The 27,987-nt window shown below is 36.9% G+C and overlaps 1 protein-coding gene and 1 long non-coding RNA gene across 8 annotated transcripts in view; one reads left to right on the forward strand and one right to left on the reverse strand.

Moving 5' to 3' along the window:
• The window catches only part of clcn3 (chloride channel 3), a 53,369-nt gene that overhangs the window by 23,292 nt on the left and 2,090 nt on the right, over positions 1 to 27,987 (reverse strand). For 3 of the 6 annotated variants that reach the window (XM_055195158.2, XM_055195138.2, XM_055195167.2), the window contains exons 2-4: positions 22,496 to 22,671; positions 6,820 to 6,986; positions 5,414 to 5,513 (exon numbers count right to left, since the gene is read on the reverse strand). In XM_055195158.2, the coding sequence (XP_055051133.1) occupies positions 5,414 to 5,513; positions 6,820 to 6,986; positions 22,496 to 22,655 (427 nt within the window). In that variant the 5' untranslated portion in view covers positions 22,656 to 22,671. Of the gene's footprint in view, positions 1 to 5,413; positions 5,514 to 6,819; positions 6,987 to 17,876; positions 18,069 to 18,511; positions 18,660 to 22,495; positions 22,672 to 27,987 lie in introns of those variants that run through there. The other 3 variants (XM_055195176.2, XM_055195148.2, XM_055195185.2) reach the window with 3 other exon arrangements.
• On the forward strand, positions 18,073 to 19,897 carry LOC129436899 (uncharacterized). Of its 2 annotated transcripts, XR_012365850.1 has the most exons (4): positions 18,073 to 18,563; positions 18,648 to 18,807; positions 19,061 to 19,363; positions 19,883 to 19,897. It is a non-coding gene; the product is annotated as an uncharacterized lncRNA (long non-coding RNA). The 2 variants fall into 2 exon arrangements; XR_008641986.2 differs by lacking the exon at positions 19,883 to 19,897 and having other exon boundaries at positions 18,077 to 18,563; positions 19,061 to 19,586.

The following is a 27,987-nucleotide window of genomic DNA, read 5'->3' on the forward strand; positions in this document are numbered from 1 at the left end:
TACTAAACACATTTCCCATTTTGTGCTTGGATCCCTAATAAATCTCTATATGGTTAGGTTAAATAGCTGTTAGCTTGAACATCTGTGCAGCAGGATACCTGGTTATTACGAGTAGAGCCCGACCGATTTATCGTTTTGCCGATTTTATCGGCCGATATGAGCATGTCGCAGATATATCTGTATCGGCGTATAAGCCGCAGATATGCGCCGATATGAACGTTTGTTACAGAACACATTAAATGCATTTGAAAGATGTAAGTACTTGTTTGTCCAGCAGAGTGCGCCATACTGGTTGCTAATGGTGACCCAGATCACTCACTGTAGTGACACCAGCCAATCCCCCACCCCCTTCACTTCAGTTCAGTCAGTCAGTCTCTCAGTTCAGGTGGCATGGAAGCAGTCACGCAGTGTCTTCTTCACAACATTTTTACACCTGGTATTAAGACGCGCTTTGGTCGATTGGATTATAAATGGACAAGAGAGACGCATTCCCGCTTACATTTGGTGTTTTTAATCCGTCTCTTTGTCGACTTGCGAGTTAAAACGCAAGCGGGAGAAATGACGCGAGACGGAGAAATGACACGTTTAAACTACGCGCAGCCGTGCACTTATATAACACTATATGAGATTACTGCTGCTTGTGTTGTTAGTTAACACGCTCATTTCAGAGCAATTGATTCAATAAGCTCGCGCAACTCTACACCCTTGCTAAATAAAAGAGGCGGAGCGAAGACGCATTAGTTTTATTAAAGTCTAAAGTTTGCACGGAACCCTGGGTTTGTGTTATAAAAACGTTGTGCACAAGCACAACATTAAACATAGTGTACATTAGTATGTGCTCCGTCAAGCATTGTCTTCGTAACTGTGAGTGGCTAACTAATTTGTGAAGTACACAACTTACTGTAAAGCTAATATTAATCAATGACTTCATAAGTTTCTCTTTATAACGTTATTCTCGTCAAAACTGCAAATGATGCAAGTTTTATGTATTTTGTTCTCTTTGTGTTTTAAAGTTATTTATAATAAGTCAAGTTTACTGTTTAGTGCACTGATATCCAACTAATTTTGGATAATAAAGTTTATTGTTAACTTCTTGCCTATAGTACATATCTTTGTCACATCAATATAAGTGTTGGATCACCACATTTGTGAGTAATCACCACATTTGTGAGTGATCATTGCATTGCATTGTATTTATTCATAGTATATTATGTTAAAGTATATAGTGTATTCTATGTACAGTACTTTAGTATAATATACTGTAGTATATACTGAACTATAATGTACACATAAAGAATATCGGCCGATATATCGTTATCTGTCTTTTTTTACTCCCTAATATCTGTATCGGCCCGAAAAAACGCATATCGGTCGGGCTCTAATTACGAGTCATTGTTTAAAGATTGCATCCAAACTGAATTTAGCAATTAATATTGTTCAGACATAAGACTAAATTTAATCAACTTCTCTATAACTATTCTGGACAGTCTGCACCAGCTTTGTTATACTCAGATTTCATGACTGCCATAACCCCATCGCCCGCAGTAATATTTGCAGAGCAATGATGTTTAGTAAAACACTGAGCCAAGACACCTTTCTGAGAAATCTCTCTGGGAAATGATTATGTTCAAAGGTTGAATGCAAATTGACTGTAAACAAAACGATTTAGTTTGCAATATGTTGAAAAGTTCCTAGTAAAGTTTTACAAATCCAGTTTAAAATGTGCCACTTTGGCACAACACGCTGTCACATGACATGCAGGACAGAAACGTGTGTATATAAGTGGCTGACTAAGCCTACATCAGCTCTTGTTGCTTTTCTGTTATCAGCGCTACTGCAATGTCGGGGTTTGCAAGATATATCATTCGTGGCAATATCGTTGTTGTTTTAAAGCAACACCAAAGAGTTTTTTTTTACCTTAAAATAACGTTTCCAAAAAAGTTTCAGTGGTTCATCCACTCAAAACAGGGTGAATGCCAAAACCGCACTAAAGAAGTTTCCAACCGTCGGGTAGTAGTCCTGTAGTTCGAGTGAAAACTACAAAAACTTGCTTTACGGCAGACCTACAATCCAATCAGAGCCAGCTATACTGCAGTATTTACGACAGTGGTAATAAACAATTACGATTCTAACCTGTAGGGGGAGCAAAGAGCAATAAGTCTTTAGTGTTGCTTTAACGTTGTGCAAAATTATATTTTTGAATATACCACTTGCACATTCAATTCAAACATTCTGTGCCCACAAATTCAATTTGCATGTGCTTTCAGAGCGTGATGTAGCAGCACATTTGATTGCGGCGTGTATGCCTGTAAAAATCAACGTCATATTAACTTTTAACACTTTATCCGATCGCACTCTTTGCAATTTCTATGTTGCCAGTGGACACGCACAGATAAAAATGGCAGGTAAAGGGAAGAGAAGTTACTGACGAATACAGTCAGTTTGTAGGAATATTTTCAAATGGACTACAAGATCATCAATATGAACTATGAACAATGAACTATTATAAACATAACAATGTGAAATGGCTGAAGAGGAACTCACTACATTATGAAAAGCTGTGCATCACTTCTTATGCTGTGTTTAATGAAAGTTAGCATTTTCTGACATACTGTATTACAATGTTATTTTTGCTTCAAGTACGCTACTCTTTACGTGAACCAACATTAACCTTAAAGTGCGTGTTGCAGGTTAACCACCACTGTCGATTAATGGGTACATAAATCACTCAAGATATGTTTATAATTTTTAAAATGTCTCAAAAATGGTCTTAAAGACCACTTTTTTTTACGTTTTTGGTATTAACGGTTTTTTTAACGCAATTCTGCGATGACGTCACGTTGGGGAGAAGTGGAGAAAGACTCAGCCAGAGTCATAGAGATAGATGTGACATTTATTGCTGTTTTATACTTACGTATATAATTTGGAAATCATATATACATCGTAGGAAATATATAATGTGTTATACTGCAAAGTTACCATGCTAATTATTATTTATGATATACGTGGAGATAAATAAAACTTCGCAAATCTGCTGATTTGATCCATTCATGTCCTGACCACCAGGCTAGAGATTTTTAAACATCCTTAATCCACACTTACTAGTCTATCAAATAATATCTCAAATATATTGTTTTGTGACATAAAAGGATGCTTTGTTATATTGTTTATGCGATTATAACGAATCACACGATCATTTTATACGCAGCAGCAGCAGCAGCTGCAGCACACTCGGATCCGACCGCATACATACTGTAATAAACAGGCGTTCGGCGGCTTTTTACATCACGACAGGCTATGCCATTTGAGGAGGAACCGCTCATTGATCACCGTATTTTTATAAATCCTGTACATGTTTGGACCTGCCGAACAGGTTAAGCACTTTTATATACTTTGTTGAGCAGAGAGGCTGCAGTTTGACCAGCGGGCTGCGGGAACCGGCCGCACATCACGCCGCCAGACGGTTTTGCTAATATAACTCGAAATTAACTATTATCAGATCGGCCCACCGGGAAGGTCCCGTCTCTCCCGATTGCCATTCCGCTACTGGCTGTAAGAAAGTGAGTGCGTTTGGGTCGCTGGTACCCACGAACAGACGTGACGTGCTTCACTCACCTTCAAGGATTAGAGACATGCTGCCAAAACCGTTTGTGCTGAAGATCGCATAAAGTTACACCCATTTCAGGCAGGATCATGGACCCCTTCAAGCCAGCATGCACGAGTATGTTAATTGTTTGTTTACTTTCTACACGAAGATATGCTAACGTTATGCTATCTGGCTGTCTGCCTATCTCTCTATACTAGCCTATCCATCTGTCTGTCTATCTGTCTGTCTATCTGTCTGTCTGTCTGTCTATCTATCTATCTATCTATCTATCTATCTATCTATCTATCTATCTATCTATCTATCTATCTAAATAATCTGCGATATCAGAACTGTACTTTACTCGTCTTTCTATAGTCATTCTCAATGCTCTCAAGGCGGCTTTGGTAAATTCTCTCCCCAGCGTGACGTCATACAGTGCGTTGTGGGGGAAAGGAGAATCATTGCAAACCGCTGTACTTTTTCATACTTTTTCAGGTTTTGTGATACCCAACAACATAAAATACAATGGATAACAGTTTAAATGTTTATTATCAACAAACAAATTGCACAAATTCGTTGAAAAATTTTACCTGCAAAACGCCCTTTAATTATATCCATCTGTTGTAGGAGGGAGCTAGAGCAATAAAATACTTTCACAAAACACATTTTTGCAGGATCTAAAATATTCGTAGGTATTATCCAGATAGGATTTTTTTGCCAATATTGCACACCCCTATTGTAATGATGTTTACATACAAACCAATCAGCTTTGGGCCAAATAAAGGCCATGACACAGCAACCCAATGGTCGGCCTTTGGCCAATGTTTGGCTTCATCTGTTGACCAAATTTCTGCAGTGTGTTCTGCATTAGTGATGCGCGGGTCACCGATATAATCGCCCGATATTAGGCATTTTCCAAACTATCTGCATTCATAATGGCTGATAAATGAATATTTTTAAAAACCGGCCTTCAACCATGTTGTTATTTACCAGAACTTAACAGAATTTGTCTACAGTCATATTCAAAGTTATATTTATGAACCAAGTATTTTAAAAGTGGTAACTTTGATTTGGTTGTTGTGGTTTTTGTGTTTTTGTTCAAAGGCCTTTACGTTTCATATCATAAGTTTGTATTTTTATAAATTTTATTTATCAGAACTTTAATATATTTTGATGTTCCTCTGTTGTGACAATAAAAGAAACAAGTTTCTTTTTAAAATGCATTATCATATTATTTTAGTTAAAACTCATAAATAAACTACAAATAACTGGGAATGTTAGGGAAATCTGTTAATGTTTTGTTGCGCGTTTCTGAAATAATAATAATAAAAAAAAAAAATCGGCCGATATATCGGAATTTAAACCCAACAAACATTTGTATCGGTATCGACCTTCAAAATCCTTTATCGGTCGGGCTCTAGTTTATTTTAATCATCGCGGGGCAGTGCAGGTTGTAAAAATAGATACAGTGATGCGGGGCAGGCCAAGTATTTCATAAAAGTGGGACCCGCAGGTTGGAAAAATCGTCAACCCCCGCATCACTATTTTGCATCATTGACACTACTTAGATCCCAGAGTGAGCTGTTAGATAGACTCAGAGATCAAAATTCTCTAATGGTGATTTGACAGTTGAGGTTGAGTTATATTCTAATATAATCTTTTATACTCAATGTATTGAGCAGCTATACAAATCCATATGGTGACATTAGTGTAAAAATGATAGGGTGCTTTGCTCACAATTGGTATATCCACAGTTCTATTTTTTGCTAACAAGAAGGTGAATACTTAAAAAAAATTATCATTGATCTTTAAGGTGTTTGGGTTTACCTGACGCAAGTCCTGTAAGTGTGACCACCAGCCACCCTGACCAGGCATCATAAAGACTCTTGGTGAACTCCCACGCCGATTCCTTCTTTTTACTGTTTATCTAAAAAAGGAAAATCCAAATAAGACACATATTTTCTGATCAAATAAAAAATCCATACAAGTGATCACTTGTGAAACCACAGAAAAAAACCCTGTAAAGCAGAAAGATAATTTACCTAAATACTTTCAGACAGATAAATGGTCCTTTTAAAGTCATTCGCATTTTTGCAAATGACTTAGAGCAGGGGTGGGCATTCCTGGTCCTGAAAAGCCACTGTCCTGCAGAGTTTAGCTCCAACCCTCATCAAACACACCTGAAAATCCCAACCAAAGCCTTCGGTATGATTTGGAAATGAAATTCAGGTGTGTTTGATTAGGGTTGGAGCTAAACTTTGCAGGACAGTGGCCCTCCAGGACCAGGAATGCCCACCCCTGACTTAGAGCTTGGAAATTCAAAATAGAAGCCCCAAACTTAACATTACAATGTGCTCTAGTGTGAAGAGAGTGATTACTTCCTGTTTTCTTCAGCTGCATTCTAATGGACGAAAGCATGCTCAGTGACAGATCGATTAAAGTACAGTGTGAGTGCATGCAAGTGGGGGAGTGGGGACAATTGACCTATGGCTAAGCCACGCCCCCTCCACTCACTCGGACAAACAATCAACATTCGGTGACAGGTGCTATGGCAGCTGTCACAGCAGGAGACATTTCACAGGAGGCAATTGATGATTTCTGGAGACAGAAAGACTATATATCATCTCAAAGTTACCAAAAGGGCCTTAACTATGCATTGGAGGGTTATATTAATAATTTTATTGTTGAGAAGTAAAATGAAAAGCTTCCGCATACGTTTCCAGGACAAGCCTTTTTACCATCTTTAGAGTAAGTTACATCTCAGTTAGTTTGGTGCTTCAGTATTTACATGAATCATTCAGCACAACATTGCTATTACAAATAGCATTTGTTAACTCGGTTATTTACAGATACGTTAATGAAGCTTAGTGACATGACATAACTTAATCTGGATTTAGCAGACACTTATCTCAGTTGAGATCTGACTTGGGAAAGGGTTAAAAACACACCATCGCCCAGCCTTAGTGTCAGAGTTGCATGTACCCTATGCACACCGTTTGGCTTAGCCATAGGTCAATTGCGCTCAGGCATGGTTCGGTCCTGAGTACGCCCTTAGTTTCTATTTTTGCTGCTTCTGTTTTAAATTTAGCTCCACGTGGCTGTAAATGTAAACATCAAATGTTTTCTAAGATTTCAAACTGATATTTTCAAAATGGATCTGATATTTTTTATTCATCATATGTTCAAGTCCTAGCCTTCTCTCTTGTTTTTTTTTTTAAGGACAGATGTGTTACCTTGCGGTGGCGCTCTCTGTCTTTGCATTTTTCTCTGACCCAGTCGATAGTGTGGAAATCATCATAGGTGCCCACACCTGGAATGGGCTCATCCAGTAGGTCCAGCAGGTGTGTGGAGCTACTGGCCCCTCCTCCACCTCCACCATTAGACATGGCGTAGTTTGACCCTAAAGAAACAATGATGAATAAAATCACTTCTACATCTGCTGAGGGAGTGAAACAACTAAACGCAGTTATACAAATGTTGGGCCTTATTTATATTAAAATGGATATCAAAACCATTATATGTGGGTAAGATAAGACCCATTTTTATGTAGGGATGTGTGTGTACACAGAAAAGCCTAATGTTCATCTTAAGAACCATTTATTTATTGGAAATAGTGCGGTGTTCAAAATATCGATAAATCGTCATGAACTTCTGGTGATGTGCGCATCAATACTTCACCTTCTGTATCAATTTTCTGACAAACTTTTGAAGGTAGCTGATTGTTATGAGAAAATATTTTGTTTTGTAACCATTATTAGTGGTGTGATGGATCGTAGTTCAAACTTGATGTACATGGAAGGAATGCATGTAACCCACAGATGAAGTTTAATATCATAGAGTGAATGTTTAAGCGTGTCCTTTCTATCTTTCCCCGAGTTAATATGAATATATCTGCTGCATATGACAAGTAATAGGACCCTCTTTTTGATTATATAGGCTATTAAAGGTTTTTTAAGCATCTGGTAATTATTTAAGCATATGCAAATGTGTTCTGCAGCTCACAAATTATTTCTAGAAATATTTAAAGAATTATTGTACAATTACATGTTGGATGATTCTACTTCTTTAAAGGGCTTGGGTCAATATGTGGCAAGTATGAAATTTGCCAGGGGTGATCACCAACCAACAAATGAGCAAGAGCCTAGGTTACTTCAGGTCAGCTCACTCTGGATAAAAATATTTGCTCACAGACAAATTTTATGAATATGGTAAAAACAAAACAAACAAACAAACATGGAAACACCATTTTCACCAAAACACACACAGTGCATTACACTGTGAGGCACTCACGGCGCATTCACACGGGGCGTAAGCGTTAACGCTTAACGGAAGGCTTGTCTGAAGCGTGACCAACAGCCAATCACAGTGACCGCTACACATGCTCCGTTCTTCCATAAACGTAATTGGCTGGCTCTGTCTAGGTAATTTGCATATGGCGATCTGATTGGCTGACGTGCGCGTTGCCGCTTGAAAAGTTGAGATATGTTCAACTTCTGCCGCGAGCAACGGCACTGACGCGGCGCCGACGGATCCACAATTCAGTTCGGCAACGCATGACGTCACCCATTAAAAGTGAATGGGAAGCGTTAACGCTGACGCCCCGTGTGAAAGCGCCGTAAGAGTAACAGCACATTCAACAATCATTATAGCCACATTTTCATCATTCACACTGAATCGTCTAATGAAAGCGGATAACTGGTTCATCTGGTTGACAGATTGAATGCGTGTTCTGTTCTGAGATCAGCTGTAACTTAAGCACATCAGCTGATAATCAGCTAATCAGCTTTCCAGATCCTGCATATGAAGCTAACCAGAAATGAGCAGACATGGAGCACACTTAAAGTACACAACAGTAGTTCCATAAAGAGCATATGTTAGAAAAACATTCAACAAAAAAGAATATGTGGAAAAAGAAACTATGTGGGAGTGGGACTACTTAATTAATCATAAAAATAATCACCAGATCACTTGATTACCAATATAACCACTAGCGGAAGCCCTAGTCAGGATGCTCAAACAAACAGCCACGTTTAATTGCCACAGTCAGCGTTTCAACTTTTTACAGAGAAATCAACCTACAAATGGCCATCACTCTATTGAGCATGGGCAAAAAGTATTTTAACTGAAAAAAAAAAACTTTTAATGTATTAAAAAGGCAAGTACCAAACATAAATGTATTAAAAGCAAAAAAATTATTGCTTAAATAAAAGGGCAAAGACTGCATTTAGGCTAAAGGAACATAATGTTTCAGGCCGAAACAATTGCGCACACTCCGGTACTGAAGAAAGAGCAGGGCAGCCCTGAGGCTTACAAATAGTCTGTCGCCAGTCTGATTCCCTGCTTATTCAAAGGCCAAACCTGCATTTTAATTTTTTTACTTTCAGTATCTAAAAAAGTGGATATACTGTAATAAAGACTGAGAAATATGCTATTCCAATTTATTGTATAAAAAACTGTAAGCTCTAAGCTGTAAAAGCTAACTGGCTGTAAAAAAGCAAAGACTGTCAAGGGAATCTGTTAAGATGAGGTGCTTAAACTGTGTGCGAGTAAAGATGACTGCTGGGCCTAATGTCTGCCAAACAATGGATATAACCAGATATCAAAATCAAATTTACAAGACAATGTATTCTTCAACTGTTAATTGAAAAATGTACAGGGGTTTTGGGGGACCTTAAAATGCAAGCATTTGATTATGGGTTTCAAAGGGGCTTTTTTGTTATTAAGGATGTTTTGGTCGATCGGATCAAAAGTTAAATACTAGAGATAAACCGATAATACATTTTTTTTATACCAATTATCCAGACTGATATCCAAAGCTGCATGAGCTTATTTCATCAACTGCTCTGATACTTCAGAACAATTGATGAAATAAGCTCCTGCAACTTTCACATGCTCACAAAATGAAACCAAAATGTAAGAGGCTTTCATTTCAGTTTTATAAATAAAAGCCTACAGCGCGGTACACATTGTGTTTGTGCTAGAAGTCATGTCCTATATTAAAACACTGAGCTCAATACATTACACATTAAATCAATAAGCGTATTTTGTGGCTGTTCAAACACATTCGACCACATGCAGATCTACACCACAAAAGCACCCACTCGAATGTGTTTTCTACTACCTCTGAATGTGGTCGAAAGTGGATGAGCTCAAAACTTTTTACAACCCGTTTACACAGGTATTTAATGTTGTCCATTTGTGATCCTATTGACCAAAATGCATCTTAATACCAGGTGTAAACAGCCTCTTAATACCAGTTTTTTTTTAAAACAACACCTTGTTGCCACTGTGTAAACTACATAACCTTGAATCTGTGACAAAGGTGACATAATGCATGTTAATTCAGTCTATAGGCATGCAGGAGTATAAACAAAAAAAACGACACAGGCCTACGAGACAAGAGATACAATAAGGTTCATTATAGGGATGCATAACGATTAGGGGTGTAACGGTACGCAAAAATCACGGTTCGGTGCGAACCCTGGTTTTGAAGCCACGGTTCGGTTCATTTTCGGTACAGTAAGGGAGAAATGCAAACATTAAACTGCAGGTTGTTTATTACTATAAACTTTTTTTTACAATTTGTTTACACTTTTTTAAACACTTTTTATTAAAATATAACATATAAAATATATATAAAATGAAAAAATTATAAATAAAATACTACTGCAAAGTTCTTTTTTACATTATTTTATAACAGAAGGTAACTCTTTTCTCAACCTTCTCTTAAACTTTTTCTACTAAAACCTTGAACTAACAAATTCAATTCCCGAATACATTTATGAACTATTAGCCTACATTTTTGCCACCAAAAATTTTCTGTTTTGATTTATTTTGGATTGTTTAACTCACAGTATTGAATTGGCTATGTACCATCTCTGTATAAAAATAATATTACTGCTCTATGTCAAACTGCATAGCAAGCAACATGATGATATACTTATTATACATTCATTTTGAGATTAGTGAGTTGCATACCTAGCCATCTTTGTTCTTTTGCATGTTTCTCCTAATCTTTGCTTGTGTCGTCAATGTAAGCTGTAACGAACCCCTCCGCAGCTGAGTGACAGCTGAGTAAGCCCGGGTTACAGCTCTTCTCTGTCCCGACCAGCTGATCGCATTGGCACAATGATATGATTGACGTGATGTGCAGATGAAAAATCTGATCACGCATTCCTTATTCTCGCTGTCACAGAAAGCGCGTCTCATGAATGCGTACCAACGAAAGGCGCGCATCCTCTCACGCACTTTTGAAAGAACAAAGCAACGCGTTGACACGCGTTTAACATGCGCTTTTAGATACGACACGTAAACGTTTACATCAATAATCAAACGGATATACATCTAAGTAAATAAAAATCTTTCTGCGGGCCGAATTATGTTATATGTTTGACAGAAGACTTGCGCTGAACGCGGAGACTTCCGCCACTTAAAGGAATATTCCATTTTCTTAAAAGAAAAATCCAGATAATTTACTCACCACCATGTCATCCAAAATATTGATGTCTTTCTTTGTTCAGTCGAGAAGAAATTATGTTTTTTGAAGAAAACATTGCAGAATTTTTCTCATTTTAATGGACTTTAATAGAACCCAACATTTAATACTTAACTCAACACTTAACAGTTTTTTTCAACGGAGTTTCAAAGGACTATAAACAATCCCAAACGAGGCATAAGGGTCTTATCTAGCGAAACGATTGTCATTTTTGACAAGAAAAATAACAAATATACACTTTTAAAGCACAACTTCTCGTCGTGTAGATCCGATCGTGATGCGCCAGCTGACCCCACTACGTCACCGCAATACGTCATCACGTCAAGAGGTCACAGTGGACGAACGCGAATCTCCGCCCCAGTGTTTACATGTGTTGAGAAAGAGGACCGTTCCTACGTTATTGTATGTAAACTGATACTAATTAATGTCTTTGTGGCAGTTTATTGTTTAAAATGGTCCGCAAATGTGCGTTTTAGATATGTAACACGTGACCTCCCTACGTCATTACGCATTTACGTTAGATCGCGCTGGACTGGACCTTGACGAAAAGTTGTGGTTTAAAAGTATATATTTTTCACTTTTCTTGTCAAAAATGACAATCGCTTCGCTAGACAAGACCCCCACGCCTCGCCCGGGACCGTCCACAGTCCTTTGAAACTCCGTTGAAAAAAACTGTTAAGTGTTGAGTTAAGTATTAAATGTTGGGCTCTATTAAAGTCCATTAAAATTAGAAAAATTCTGCAATGTTTTCTTCAAAAAACATAATTTCTTCTCGACTGAACAAAGAAAGACATCAACATTTTGGATGACATGGTGGTGAGTAAATTATCTGGATTTTTATTTTAAGAAAATGGACTAATCCTTTAATATGTTCGTGCGGAAACGCACGTATTATGTTCCGCACAGGCGCACACAAAATGCATTCAGCCTTTCGGTGCACGTGTGCACCGTGCCGAAAGCCCTGAACCGAAACGGTCCGGTTCGAATACACGTACCGTTACACCCCTAATAACGATTAATCACGATTAATCTATAGCAGAATAAAAGTTTTTGTTTACATTTATCATATATGTGTGTGAACTGTGTTTAATAACTTTGTATAGATAAATGCATGCATGTATATATTTAAGAAATGTTTACAAGTGTATATACATTTAAACATTTATGTATAACTTATATTATCTGTAAATTTAAGTACTTAATATATAAATATATTTTTTTCTTAAAATTATACCTGCACGTGTGCATATTTATATATACATAATTATTATACACTGTTCACACACATAAATGATCCAAACAAAAACTTTTATTCTGCTATAGATTAATCGCGATTAATCGTTATGCATCCCTAGTTCATTAGTTAGTGTATTAACTAACATGAACAAACCATAAGCAATACATTTGTTACAGTATTTATTAATCTTTGTTAATGTTAGTTAATAGAAATAAAACTTTAATTGTTTTTGTTCATGTTAAGTTTACAGTGCATTAGCTTACGTTAACAAGATTTTAATAAAGTATTAGTAATTGTTGAAATTAACATTAACAAAAATTAATAAATGCTTTATACGTGCAGTGCAGCTCATTATTAGTTCATGTTAATTAATGTAGTTAACTAACGTTAACTAATAAACCTTATTGTAAAGTGTTACCAACACTTCTACAGCAAAGTTCACATCATTTCATCGTTGTTGTGTAAAGGCACCTAGATTAAATGCATATGTGACTGTCATTCTACCTCATCATCAGGCAACTGCAGCTCATACAAGTTCAGGCCTACAACTCTTCAGTTTGTGTGAGATGTTAAACTGCGGTAAACTGACAGGAAAGATGCACGTTATTATGTAGTTACTAAATATCACAAAGACGTGTTTGTGCTGCGGGTTGTTCAACACTGAACCAAGGAAACAAGGTATGTTTTCTCAAGAATAATCTTCTCTGACATGTTTCTGATGTCAACATGGAACAACCACGTTTAATGAGATGAGCAGCACTATTCCCCATCCATGTTTTATAACAAGGAAAATAAAGCCATATCATGAACACTTCGGTGTTCTGTTTGCTAGCATGTCCACTTTAAGTCGTTATTGTTTTCTTGCATTTAAATTTTAGCATAATGGTGTTGTTACATTTTCAGAAAAAAGACAAGCTAGGCTAGCATATAAGGCGTAGAGCGGCAACTAAAAATTATTTTCATAATCGATTAAAGGCGGAGTCCACGATGTTTGAAAAACGCGTTGGAAAAGGAGACGGGCCGACTACCAAAACACACTTATAGCCAATCAAATCAAATCAAATGCCGGGTTGCGTATGTGTGGGGCGGGTCTATCAACAGAAGGTCCAGATTCTATTGGGGTAGGGGCGTGTTTGTTTAGGTGATTTCAAATATCAACATTGGCTTTCAAACATCATGGACTCCGCCTTTAATCACTAATAAAACTCATAAATATTATCAATTTGATTTTTCACTTATTATAGCTAAAGGCGGCACTAAATTAGGGTATTCACACATAAGTGTACTTTTAAAAACAATAAAGCCACACATTAGGGCTGTAACGATTAATCGCGCAAATGAGCATTTTCTCAATGAATGAATTTTAATGAATTACGGTGAAATCCTGGCACATCCGAACGCCAGGGGGCGCTCTCATGCAGAAACTGCCTTTGTGCCACAGAAGTTGCAGCATTACAAACGCTATTCCTGGAAATGTCTACAGGAATATTTATATTGCCATTCTTCAAATGGTTTCAGGTATTTTCATGATAATAAAGAATATTTTGAATGATTTTTATTTAACTTTTTAAATGCACGTTATAAACGACTCCGACTCATAATAATTTTAGATTGATAAGGACTTCCTACTGACCAAATGCCGTAGTACATGCACAAGCTGTGCATAAAACAAAGAATCACAGCTTTGTGATTCAGAATCGATTTCAGACAGGCATTTTTAATGGGACACACAATTTAATCGTTACATCCCTACCACACACTACTACAGAGGTTTACTAATATAATATTTTGATATTTTAAGCCTTAAATAAAAAGTTTGTAAACTTAAATATAAACAAACAAGGGATGTGCTAGTGAGGAAATTTTGCCACATATTAATAAACTCATTTTAATCTTCAACTTTGGACTTTGATGAGAATTAACATTACTCACAATTAACAAAATAAACAAGCCATATGACATGAAAGTGATATACATTCATTATTACAGAAATAAAAACCTTGATTTCCTCCTTACTTTAAACTTAGTTTGTGGTTCAATACTATTTTTATGAAAACCCTAAAACAATTAAACAAATACAAACTCACTTATATTAAAGGATGAAATTACACCTTTATTAACTCTTTCGCCGCCATTGATGAGATATCTCGTCAATTAAGAGAAAACGCTTCCCCGCCAATGACGAGATTTTCCGTCTTTCCGCAATACCGCTATTATCCACGAGGTGCAACGTATACAACCCGGAAGTAGCGCCTCACGTGAAAGAGAAAGAACTCTGTGTACACTCTAAGAACGAATGTGTTAAAAACAACACATTAGTGTTGATTCTGGGACAACACACTAACTGCGTCGTCCTGGAATCCACCCATCTCTGTGTTATTATTGAAACAACCCATTTTGTGTTACTTTTAACACAACATGTGTTATACTTGAACACAAAATCAAGACAAAATGACTCATAATGTGTTAAAATTACACATAATGTGTTAAAAGCTTACAGCACAATGATGTGTATAAAATTAACACATCCTTTCTAAGAGTGTATGTTTTAAAGATCGCTCTGCATCTGATCTCTATCAAAAGTCCTTCGCAAAAATGGAATTATCTCAGCTTTTTGCTCAAAATTTGGTGTTTTTGAATAAACCTACCCATGTTTGAGAGGTGATTACAAGAGAACTAATGAAGGTAAAAGGCAAAAAGTAGATACAAAAATTAGGCCATTCAGAAATACTTGTTTGTTGGCAGAATTCATAAAGAGTCTGATAAAAAAAATGTGCATTTATAAGAAAACATCTGAGCCCTTAATATATTGTCACAACAGAGACAGAGTACAGTGTAAATACACTGAATGATTCTGTAACTGTCTGAAAAAGGGAAATGAGAGAAATTATGCAATGACCTGAAACCCATAATGTTAGGCCTAGATTTTAGAGATTCAAGTGCACTCAGAAAGCTACACGATCGGAGTCGAGCAGTCATCAACATGAACATCACCCCTTAAAAGAGTTCAAAACAAATGTAGAATGTTAAATAAAAAAAGTAAAATATATAAAACTCACAACGATATTCATATGTACTTCAAACAATGAAATTCACTTACATAAAGGAGTTTAGTGAATCCTGTTTGTATGACAGATTAGTAAAAAAACTGTTTTGCGTGTATTTGTAAGAGGTAGAGAGACAAAGAGATTATGATTGCTCTGAAGTAAAGCATATTAGTTGTGCTGCTGAGTCATGTCGCCTGTTATGTGGGTTTTAATGTAAAGTCTCACTCTGAGCAGCAGCACTCAAGCAGAAAACCTCTATGGCTCTAGGGGCTGATGGGCATCTGGGGCCGGTTGCACCAGCTGTGCGTAAGTTACAACGTAGCTTAGTTACGACGTAAATGGGCACTAAGTTACAACTTATGCACTACTAAAAAGTTTTTGCGTTGCACCATTAAACTTAGTTTAAACGTAACAATACGTTGTAACTAAATATTTACGGAAGCCCCTGTCCATGAATAACGTTTGGAATAAGATGTCATCCAGATTATATAACATCGATGAGCTCTTATTAATTATGAAGAGTCGCAAATTCGTCAACGAGTTTTCAAGAACTGTTTAATTTTCTGTGTATCCATCAATTAAAATAAGATTTAAAATGTCTTCCTGTTTATTTTCTCTTTCATGTGTGGGATATATATTTTCAATTAAAAGTGTAATGTTTTGAGTTCGATAACATATGCTTTAACGTCTTTTTTAAACTTTCAGTTTATGCGAGACAAGAATGAGTTTGAAATTACGTACTGTTCAGACTATTTCCTGTTTGCCCATTATAAGGCTTGTGATTGGGTTAAGAAAAATAAACGTCATTCTATGCGACAACGCATTACTTTATGGAAAGCTTACGACCTACTAGCTACTTTCTGCCTTAAGAACAAGTGGTGCAACCGAATTAAGTAAAGAGTTAGTTATAAACTAGCTAGTAGTTACTAAGCCTCTAGTTTGGACTTTACGTCCCAGTTTAAGTAAGGACTTACGAACGACTGGTGCAACCCTACCCAGATGCTTAGTGCACACAACGTGTGATAGTTCATAGCTTACTGATTCCTTCTTCACCAGCACAAAGATCTAATAAACAGCACTTTAAGGGCAAAACATTTAAAGAAACGTTTCAGTTTTTCCCGCATCAATAAATTACACAGCGATTAAAAAGAATCAAGGCATTAATAAATGGCCAAAAAAATTCAACACTAGCAGACCTTTTAGAGACTATGGGGTGGTTTCCCAGACAGGGATTAGCTTAAGCCAGGACTAGGCCTTAGTTTAATTAGGAAATATAACCAGTTTTAACAAGCATGCCCTACTAAAAACATTACATGTGGGCATTTTGAGGGAAACCAAAGGGTACTGGTGTATTTTAAGATGTAAGTGCAAGTTGTTTTCAGTTTGGACAGCTCTTAAACATTTTTTAGTCTAGGGCTGGTCTAATCCCTGTCCGGGAAACCGCCCCATAATTAGTGAGGACCTCTCAGACTCTTTTAATTTAGTATAAAACACATTTTCTTTGCAATACATTTACACTCACACAAACTTGTTTTCATTTACAGATTTGATCGGACTTCAACCATAACATATACATTGAGGGGCGGTTTACCAGACAGGGATTAGACTAGTCCTAGACTAAAATAAATGTAAAAGCTGTTCAAACTGAAAACAACTTGCACTCACATATCTTTACATACATGATTGCCCTTTTTTTGCCTCAAAATGCACACAAGTAATGTTTTTAGTAAGACATGTTTGATAAAACTAGTAATATTTCCTAATTAAACTAAGGTCTAGTCTTTGCTTCAGCTAATCCCTGTCTGGGAAACTACCCCTTAGTACATTAAATTAATACATAAAATACATTGAATTATGAAACTTTAATTGTGTGTTTTATCAGTTTTATAGCTTGACGGCACAGATCCTCATTTAATTTTTTGTTTGTTTACGACGACATGAAGGTAAGTTTATTTTTTTTATTAAAAATTAAGATAGATTCCTTCCTCTTATTTAAGTAATCTCATGTAAGTGTCAACAAAACGTTCTTGACTAGTACCTGACTGCTCACACACGTATGCATGTAACTTACGCATGCACATGTACAGTAAATACATACATACACACAACTAAATGCTGCTATAAAGAATGCTGACATCCATCAACATTACATACATACATACATACATACACTTTAACAAACACACAAAATGCAACGCATCGATAAATAAATACATAGCACTCATTTCGTTCATACACACGTTCATACATACCATAATACACATCTTTGCTGTTTTGTTCACACCCATTGTTTCTTCACAAACTCTCCTATGCTCGCATTGCAACACGTTCATGACAAACACAATACAGCACAGCAATAAAACACGTTATATTTTCCTAGGCACTTTAGATGAAACCCTCGTCATCGTCTCAGATTATTAACTGGACGACACTTGGCTCGATTATTTAACCTGCCGCGGATATAATTTGAGTGAGAGGTAAATACTCCAAAATTCAAAATTGGCCACGTACCTTTCTTTCTTATTTCATGCAGGGGAATCGTGTCCCCTCCGCCGTCGTACGGTAAATAGGGGTCGGCGGAGTCCTCCTCCATACCAATGAACGATTCACAGATCAACTCTCACATCAGCGTTATTAGCCATAAACAGCGTAGCTGCGTTTGCGCATATGAGCGCGTGCGTCTCTCCAGCACGTCAATGCGGCATCCCGTGACGTCACCGCGTACAAGACGACGCAGACTCACGAACGCTCTGTTAAGTAACTGCTGAAATCTCTCTTCTCTTAATGCCTTTAAACGCGAAAACTCATTTAGTATGTCTTAAACGTCCTTACATGTCAGAAAAGAGCACGTTTCTAATATATATATTTAAATTAAATTAAACTATTTTAACCCAGCAAGTACATTGACAAAGTGAGAGAGCCGCAAACGTTTCACATTGGCTGTGCTCACCAGGTGACAAGTCTATTATTACTATCTTGTTATCGCGCACACACACAAACATCTGCCACTCTATATCAGAAGTGAACTATAAAGTAGACCGCATCAAAATAATCTCATGGATTGCTTCCAGATCGAGTAGCGTACATAAACATAACTACAGCACTGCACGCATACACACCAGATCACATTATCTCCTGCCATTTACCTTGTCAATAATCCTCCAGTTGCCAAGTAACTGTTCTGGACCATGCGATGAGGTTAGCCATTGCCTCTGTTGTGGTTTATGACTATGTTGAAAATCAAAACAGCTTTCATAGCTTAATCTGATGTTTTGTTTGAAGTTTTCAGGTTCAAGTGACATCATTGCTCCCATGCACACATCTCATTGGAAACACAGAGTATTTAAAGAGTACACTTGTGAGAAGGCAGCCCTAGAGACCCTCCTCTTCCAGAAGTTTAAAAACAGAAACCACCAAGCTGTGAAACACACCAACAACTGGGGTAAGTCAATAATACAAATTTCCTAAGGTCTTCCCTTTAAATGGCAGGTCTGACAAACTGGTTCCTATATGTTGCCTCATATAAGCCACGTCATTTCATTCACACAAACTGAATTTACAAACCTTCTGGTCTGACTAGCCGGTTATGCCATACAGTACCTTTCAATGACATGAACCTTACTCTGGTTATCCATCATTCTAGTCTCGTGAGTCAAGCAACTCATTTATGACTACTTTCTGGTTTCCTTTATCAGCCTTTCCATTGTGATGTCAGCGTAGGCTTGTGTCGGACAGGTAACTTTCCAGGTTGAGAGCGGCTGGAGAGAGTCAAAGAATTTGATAGGGCAGAGATTGTTGAATGACAATGAAAGGTGATACCTCCCATTACACAGCTACAAAGACTCTACTTGTGTGTGTGTGATCCAGTGAAGGTTTGTAAGGCCACCCGCTACGCTTGCACTGAGATGCTAATGAATAATAAACTTACTAATGAGCGGCAAGACAACACAGGACTTTTTTCATGACCTCCAAATACTGCACAACATCCAGTGAAATTAGTAAGTTACATTATAAATCAACTCATTGTTGCTAAAAAAATTGTAATGCATTTTTCACCCACCCTACTCTAAAAAAGATATTAATACAAGGAGCTTTGTGTTCTACAGTTAGAAACCCATTTGCAAACGCTGTGTAGGCCAAGGACAGAAAACAACAGGCTTATGCTGTCTGTTTCAAATAAAATTTTTGTATTATTAGATTCACAAAAAATCTGTCATTACTGTTGTTCTAAAGTTTGCCGGTATTTGTTCTGTAAAACACAAAATGACATTTTGAGAATCTTTGTGGCTCCTTTCTGGACAATGACAGTAGATAAAGTTAATAATTAATTCTAAACACAAATGAGGTAACAGCTCTTAAAATGTCTGTTATAAATTGTTTGTTTATTCATAATGCCATTCCAGTATCTATTCATGGCATATCTGGTTAATCTATGTACAAGTTAATCGATACTCACGTTGGGGAAAAGGCCATTTTACATGTCCCATTCACATAACCTGCATGTTTTTGGCGTGTAGGAGGAAACTAGAGTGCCCAGAGTAAACCCACGCTGACAGAGGGAAAACATGCAAACTCCACACAGAAAGGCCACCTGACCTATAGCTGGGGCTTGAACCAGGGACCTTTTTGCTGTGAGACAACTAGGGCTGTCACAATGATTAAATAATCATCTCATTGCAATTGTTTGACTTCATCGTGATGATTTCAGATCACCACAATGATTGCATATCTCTCTAAAAAACACAAGGGGGAGTTGCAGTGCCTGTATAAACGAGACATTATCAGATAACTTTTAAAAATGTGTTATGTGTATACATTTTTACTGCCAGATAAACCTTGCAAAAGATTTAATTTAAATAATCACAACAATCTGTGAAAATTATTTCATAAACAAAAAATGTATGAGAATTAAACATCAAAGCAGTAAACAGGCAATTAATCGGCATAATTGCCACAATTTATTTAACAATTAACCATCAGCCAAATTTTATAATCGTGACAGCCCTAGAGGCAAAAGTACTGAGCTGCCACTGTGCAGCCCCACGTTTTAAATACACAGACTTGTAAAACATACAATGTAACAACTATGGCTTATGTAGCATCTGTTTCCTGTGTCAACAAGCTGTTATTAAGTACAACACTTTTTTTTAACAAAACACCTTTAATTTTTGGTTGAAACATGCTGGCTTCAAGTAGCTGGATTTTTCAGTTGATTCTGCATGAAGCGCAACACAATTTTCTTATAGGTGCTGTGTTGATTTTAGCAGCATCTAGCAGTGATATTGCGATTTGCAACTAATTGTTCAGTCCACAGCTCACCCCTCCCTTAGGCTGGGTACACACCAAAAGATAATCGGGCCGATTTCCCCCCTTCCAACAGTCCAAGCTATGTCCCGAGTATCACGATGGTTCTACAGATTATTTGATCAGATTGTCCCTTTGTGTGAGGTGTGTTAAGAGTGTCCGAACCTGCTCGGAAGAACGTCTGCGCTGGCCGATCGTGAATCGTAAATATTCAACATGTTGAATATTTACGATCAGAAATCCTGATGTGTGTGGGGAATCCCAAAGACAAACAAGAGCACGCTATTGAGATTATCACGTGAAACGAAACCATATCCAATCAGAAAGCGAGATGATAGAAGACGGAAGCAGTCATGGCGCAGCACAAAGGCCGCTTCTCAATCCGTAAGTCGCATTTCCAGGCTGCATATACGTCCTCAAGACTGTCTTATTTCAGAATATTAACAGTTATAAAATTGACTATTATTCCTAGTTTATCGTATATTGTTGTAATATACTTATGACTTGCGAATGTAATGCTCAGTTACTTGAATTTCATGACGTATGCAGCCTGCATATGCGACCTGGAGGATCAGCTTGTTGATTTGTGGCAACAGCACGAATGTTTAACAACGTGTCTTGTAAAAATTATTCCAATCACTAAATGTCTTCCTGTATATCATCGGCCATGTTTATTCTGAAGTTTTGCGGGATTTTGTGGGATTTCCTGTGTTCACAGTCGAGACTCAGGTTAAAAATCTGTTTGTGTGTGGTGTGCTGTCTTTGACACATAATGGCACACCACACACTATTGGAGCCAAATGGTTAAATCTAGGATTTTTTATCCTCATGTTTGTGGTCTCACATTTTTTAAATCTTATAAGATGTAAAAAAAACTTTTGCTGTGTACCCAGCCTTACGAAACACCTAGAGAAGCTACGGTAGCCATCACAGGACAAACATGTCGTCTGAGAGACAACAAAGTAACAAAATGCGGCCTGTAGAGCAGTTTGTCTGTTTAGGGCTAATGTAGAAATATTGAGCTGCATAATGGCAACTTCCATGTAAGGGGACTCTCTGTGTATCTAGAAAAAACTGCTCATTCTAAAGTGATAAAAACATAACAGTTTATTATGCAAGGCAGGGGTGCCAAATCCTGCTCCTGGTGATCGACAGTTCAGGTCCAACTCTCATCAAACACACCTGCCTTCAATTTTCAAGTGATCCTAAAGACCTTGATTAGCTGCTTTATGTGTATTTTATTTAGGGTTGGTGCTGAACTTTGCAGGACAGTCAATCGCCAGGAGCAGGATTGGGCACCCCTGATGTAAGGTCTTTACACACCTTTATTATATTTAATTATATATTATATTGCATTTTTGTCAAACAAAGTTATATAAAAAAAATCAAAGAATCATGAAACTAATAAATTGTAATATTAAAAAATATATATTTGTCAGAAAGTTATACAGAAAACAAAACATTTTTTTTTGACAAAATCCATTTAAGCGCACATCACGTGACAGTTATGCCAATTACGATATAACTACAAACTCATAAGCAGGTACTTCCCATAAGGTTAAAGAGAAAGCAGGTAAAAACATTACAAATCACAAACAAGGACAAGTCAACCAAACTCAACTAAAGAAGAAAAATAAAATAAATGCATGGAAGTAAATGGACAAATTTAGCTGAAAGCTGAGGTCTGGCAATCAGTAAGTAAATGCAAAAATCCAAAATTGATAATGTCGTCATATCCATCTTTTACTTCAAGTCAATAATAACTACTGTAAATGAGGAAAATCTCACCTAATTCTTAATCTTGAATTACGTCAAGAATAGCCTACCTGGGGACGCGTCCCCGTCGAGCAGGTTGTCGTCCTCTGTGGTGTGGAAGTCCATGATGACTCCAGCACCATCAAGGAGCTCTTCGTCACTGCTGGCACTGGTGATGCTATTGTAGCTGTTCCTGCCGTAGCCTCTGTTAAACAACTGCTCAGACTCCATTTAGCAAGACAACACCCTGAGAAACCATAACACAAATAGACACAGATAATCAGGTCATGAGAATCAATAATCTGCTAGAGATAACCACACTTTACAAACTTGGACAAAGAAAAGTTAGCAGCATCAGCTGTTACCTAAAGGGGACATTTTATAAAGATGTAAAATAAGTCTTCAGTGTCCCCAGAGTGTTTTTCAGTGTCCCCAGAGTGTTTAGCTCAATATACCCCATAGATCATTTTTTATATCTTTTTAAAATTGCCACTTTATAGGTGTGACCAAAAAATTTGTCGTTTTAGGGTGTCCCTTTTAAATGCAAATGAGCTGGTGAAATGCAAACACTGATCGCCATAATGGTGGTTTGTTGAAAATTGAAACTCAATTGTGCTGTCAATTATTGTCTCTCTCCCTATCTGCACTAAATGGTTCTGCCGTTGTTGAATAGTGCAGATTAGGGGGCGGTATTATTATAATAAGATCCCCTTTCTTCATCACATAGGAAGTCAAAATCTAAATGACTTATTTTTTCACATGCCTGCAGACAATGGTTTACCAAAACAAAGTAACTGGGTTGTTCTTTATTCACGATTTCTAGGTTTATAGAAACACTGGGGACCCAATTAAGGCACTCAAACATGGAAAAAGTCAGATTTTTATAATATGTCCCCTTTCATTTTTTTATTCTGCCTATTGTGTACATTTTATTGTGCAGGGGATTATGATATTATCAAAATAAATATACAAATATGTTTGACAGAATATGGCGACAGTATGAAGCAAGTTGCAAATGTGTATTATAGGAACAAAAGCTTATAATTGGGACAAATTGCCGTCTGTATCGCACATCATTGTGTGAATGCTGCAGCTTTAGTACTTGGGTAATTCCTCCAGTACTTGTTCCTAAAAATTAATACCAGAACTAAGCGGTCCAAAACTCTCTCATGGAAATTCGTACGCGTTTTATGAGGTGGTTAATTTGTATTATTTCGTACGGCCACATTTGTACATTACATGATTTGGCTTTGCCCCTTGATGGGTTTTGTTGTTGTTTATGATAATCTTACATTTTTACATACGTTTGCTTGCCAGTTTTTGTTAACATACAGAAGTACAGTACTGGTAAAAAGGTTTGGACACATTACTATTTTTTATGTTTAAGACTTTTTTATGCTCATCAAACCTCTACTTTTATAATGTAATAATAATAATAATAATAATAATGAAAAACTGCAATAATAGTTTTCTATTTGATGAATATACTTTAAAATATAATGTGTTCCTGTGATGCAAAGCTAAGTACATATAATACTTTTGTGAGTTAATTAATAATTTTAAAAGAATGTGTGATGGCAAAAACATATTGATAGAAAATAATTCTTTTTTTAACTGCTTTTCTTTTAAACTTTCCAAAGAGTCCTAAAAAAAGCATTACAGGTTTCAAAAAAGTTTTTTTAAGGGGAATGGTTTCATTTTACAATCAATAATATGTAGCTTGTTTATTACATTCAACATGCTTTCAGGTTGCTCATTGAAAGAATCAATTAAAAAGTTCTTACAATTAAATCAATATCTAATATGTATTTTTATGTATACATTCAGTTGCATGTCTGCGTATGACCAAACAAAATGTTTATATTTACATTTGTAATAAAATGTATATACATTTTCGTAAATTCCCATACATTTCCATAAAGTTTCCAACTTGGAATATTTCCAAAGTTCCTAAGTTTTAGAAAATTACAAATTTACTACCCTTTTGCAACCCTACTGTTTATGGAGATATGATTATGGAGTTACTGTGCTATGATTTTCCATAGTACTAAAATTCCTTATCACTACTACCCCCTATTGGAGAGACTGAAACATCGTTCAAAAGTCTGATGTAACCCTCAAGTAAAACTTAATATGGGAAATGACAACATCAGGTGCTCTTTGTACTCTATCCATTTAAGAGAAACAAGCCATAAAGTTTCCCTGCTGCTCTAATCTTTTCACAAAATGACAAATATTCGCATAACTTCCAAAAAAATTTTACAAAGTTTTTCGCTTTTAAAAGACACTCCTCCCTCCTGTATCTTTTTCTCTCCTTTCTTAATTTCCTTTCTCCAGTCTGTTTTTGACATTTCTTATCTCTTGATCTGTAAGATGAATCATGAGTCACTGTGTGATGAACACTGCTCTACTGGACTAAGATCACATATTGCAAATAATTAACTTGACGATGGCAGCATCTGTTTCTCTCAACACTCTTTTGAAAACAGAAACGTTTGAAGTTTGCAAAACTATTGACTGTTCTTAAAGGTATCAGAACAGCCCTAGACCCCCCCCCCCATTTCATGGGTCAAATAAATAGATAGTCCTGTACCTTTGGCACCTAACAGGTTAGAAACTTCACAAACAGAAGCAGCTCGCAGCAAGAGCAGAGCTGAAGCGGGCAAGCGGCAGTGCCGTCATCGTGCAGCCGGTGTGAAAAACAATGGGCATCGACTGCAAAGGCTCTGCCAACTCACCGCAAACACACCCCTTTGCACATTCCAGTGTGAAACACACATAAACCTATGATGCTATGTGACATGCACATACGTAACAAGCGGTTTTAGAAAATTCTTACAATACACACTTTGTCTTTATTTATTTGAGATCCTTTAAAGCATTACATTTCTATTTAATTAAAATGTGTTTCACACTATGATTTCACAAACAAATGATGAAGCCCAAGAAAGTAGCTGCAGGGCACAAGAGCCTCTCTGTCAATTGATCAACTGTCTGGGGAAATGTTCAAGTTGTACCAAATTACAGCAAGAAATTCTATTTTTTTGCTTCAATGTGTTTTTTATTCTCAAAGTAAGGTCAAAGTTTTAAGAAGCGCACAATCAAATATTTAGACTGAATAAAGGACAGATGAATGTCATTTGATCATAAGGACTGATCATGCCTCTTTTCTAGTTGGTTCAAGTTATTTACAATCACAGAAGAAATCATTTATGCAAGTCCAATCTTAAAATGTTTCAGAAAGTTGTTAGGTGTGTCCCCAAACATTAATGTGGAATCAAGACAAATAACTTGAAATATTTAAATTAAGCAGGTCATGCTCAATAGTGTGAAATAATATCAAGCCTCAAAAAAGCTTTTTTTTAAAGGGGTCATATTATGAGATATTTTTAAGATTTAAAATTAATCAGAGTGTGTATGTGAAGTTTTAGCTCGAAATACCCCACAGATAATTTATTATAGCATGTTAAAATCGCAAATTTGTAGGCCTGAGCAAAAGTGTGCCGTTTTTGGTCATTTAAAATGCAAATGAGCAGATGAAATGCAAACACTGATCACAATGATGGTGGTTTGTTGTAATTGAAACTCAATTGTGCTGTCAAGTCCTTCTTTTCTCTCTCACTTTTTCTCTGCACTAAATGGCAGTGCTGTGGTTGGATAGTGCAGATAAAGGGGGCGGTATTGTTGTAATTCGCATTGCTACCTACCTCACAAAACAGGCAAAATCTGAACGACCTAATTTTTCAGATGCTTGCAGAAAATGGCTTACTTAAATTAAGTTACTGGGTTGATCTTTATCACATTGTCTAGGTTGATAGAAGCACTGGGGACCCAATTATAACATTTAACATGGAAAAAGTTTGAGATACCTTCATCGTCTTGTCTCACAATTCTATGTGATGTGTTTCTTGTAGCTGCCTTCGAAGTCATTGCCTCATGAGGCAGCAAGGCAATAAGTCAGCTGGCTAAGCTTTCGGACACAGCCTAGATCTCGCCACATTAATGACTGACAGGCTGTGCATGTGACATCAGCATCAATCTAAATCTCTGACAGGCGAGTCAATTAGGTCCCCGTAGCAACAATTCCACAAGTAATGTCAGCAAGAAGAAAGGTGGGTAAACAGATTGTAAATAAAGTGCAGCGACAGTTGAACACGCCAAAATGATGCTGAGAGGACATAACGTGAGAAAACAGATCACATGGTGTTTCAATAGTCAATCAACAGTGACATTCTTATTAAAGGTCACATATGGTAAAAACTGAAATTTTGGGGCTTTTTTATGATAACTGAGGTCTAGGGGCTATGGAAGTACCATATAAGTATTAAAACAGTCATTTAAGAGTCAAATTCACACAGCCTGCTTGAAGTAGCTGTGAGTTAAAACGGTTCGTTTGTACTTCCGGGAAATTGCTACGTCACCGTGAGACAGTCGCCGCCTTCAGTCTCCACCCCGAGCACTGTCCACCGTCCACCGCCACACCCCCTTGTTGCTAAACAAACTCCTAAGTTATATCACACCACGTGAGAAAATGCTGTTCAATTGATGGATGTCAGGAAACTAAATCAATACTGCCCATCAATATTTTTTGTTTATTACAACCTGATTTTATTTAAATTATTCGGGTTACCACACTTTTTGATGAAATCGCAATGATACCTCTGGGACTTTCATTTGTGGGTCAGGTTACAATCTTTTGGATTTATGCATTTAAATTATTAGTATAAAAAAGACATGTCTTTTATAATTTTACACGTTTTCTGTCAAAATATGTTTATTTTTTCCATGACTATGTGAACCCTGGTTTGGGCACGACCTATTGTTTAAATAAAATACTGCAGTGTTGACTGCATTTTGAAACATAAAGCCTCAAACAATGTTACACAATTTTAACCATCACTCGCTTTCACTCCGTTGTCATGGTAGTATTGCCTAGGTGATAGTTGCTTAGAGATGAATCAGCATTTTCAGATCTGCATGAAATGATGGGTTCTCACAATCACTTGTTTTCCTAACTGCTGGTAAAGACAACATAGATACAGCTGGTAAACAATACCACAAAAAGTGATTATAAACAGTCGCCCTGTACAGTCTGTCATTAAAGATTTTGTATCCTACAATGAATACTACAAAAAAGTAGGCAAAGTTAACTTTATTGTGTGTAGACAGTTGGAAAATGTGGGCAAGTTTAAAGTCACTAATGCCTGACAGAAGGAAACTATAGTCTAACGGTGCATTCACCGTAAGCGTTAGCGCTTATGGCCAACAGCCAACCACAGTGGCCGCAGCACATGCTTTGGTCTTCCATAAACGTAATTGGCTGGCTCTGCCTAGGTTATTTGCATAAGGCAATCTGATTGACTGTCGAAAGAGAGAAATGTTCAACTTCTGCCGCGAGCAATGGCACTGACGGATCCACAATTCATGACGTCACCCATTAAAAGGGAATGGGAAGCGTTGACGCTTATGCCCCGTGAGAAAGCACCATAAATTGATTTCCTGTGCGACAAAATCACTTGTGCAAAGACGGACAGTAAGTATAAAAATATGCATAAACAAAAAG

This window comes from Misgurnus anguillicaudatus, chromosome 23 (assembly GCF_027580225.2).
Source record: "Misgurnus anguillicaudatus chromosome 23, ASM2758022v2, whole genome shotgun sequence".
NCBI lineage: Eukaryota > Metazoa > Chordata > Actinopteri > Cypriniformes > Cobitidae > Misgurnus > Misgurnus anguillicaudatus.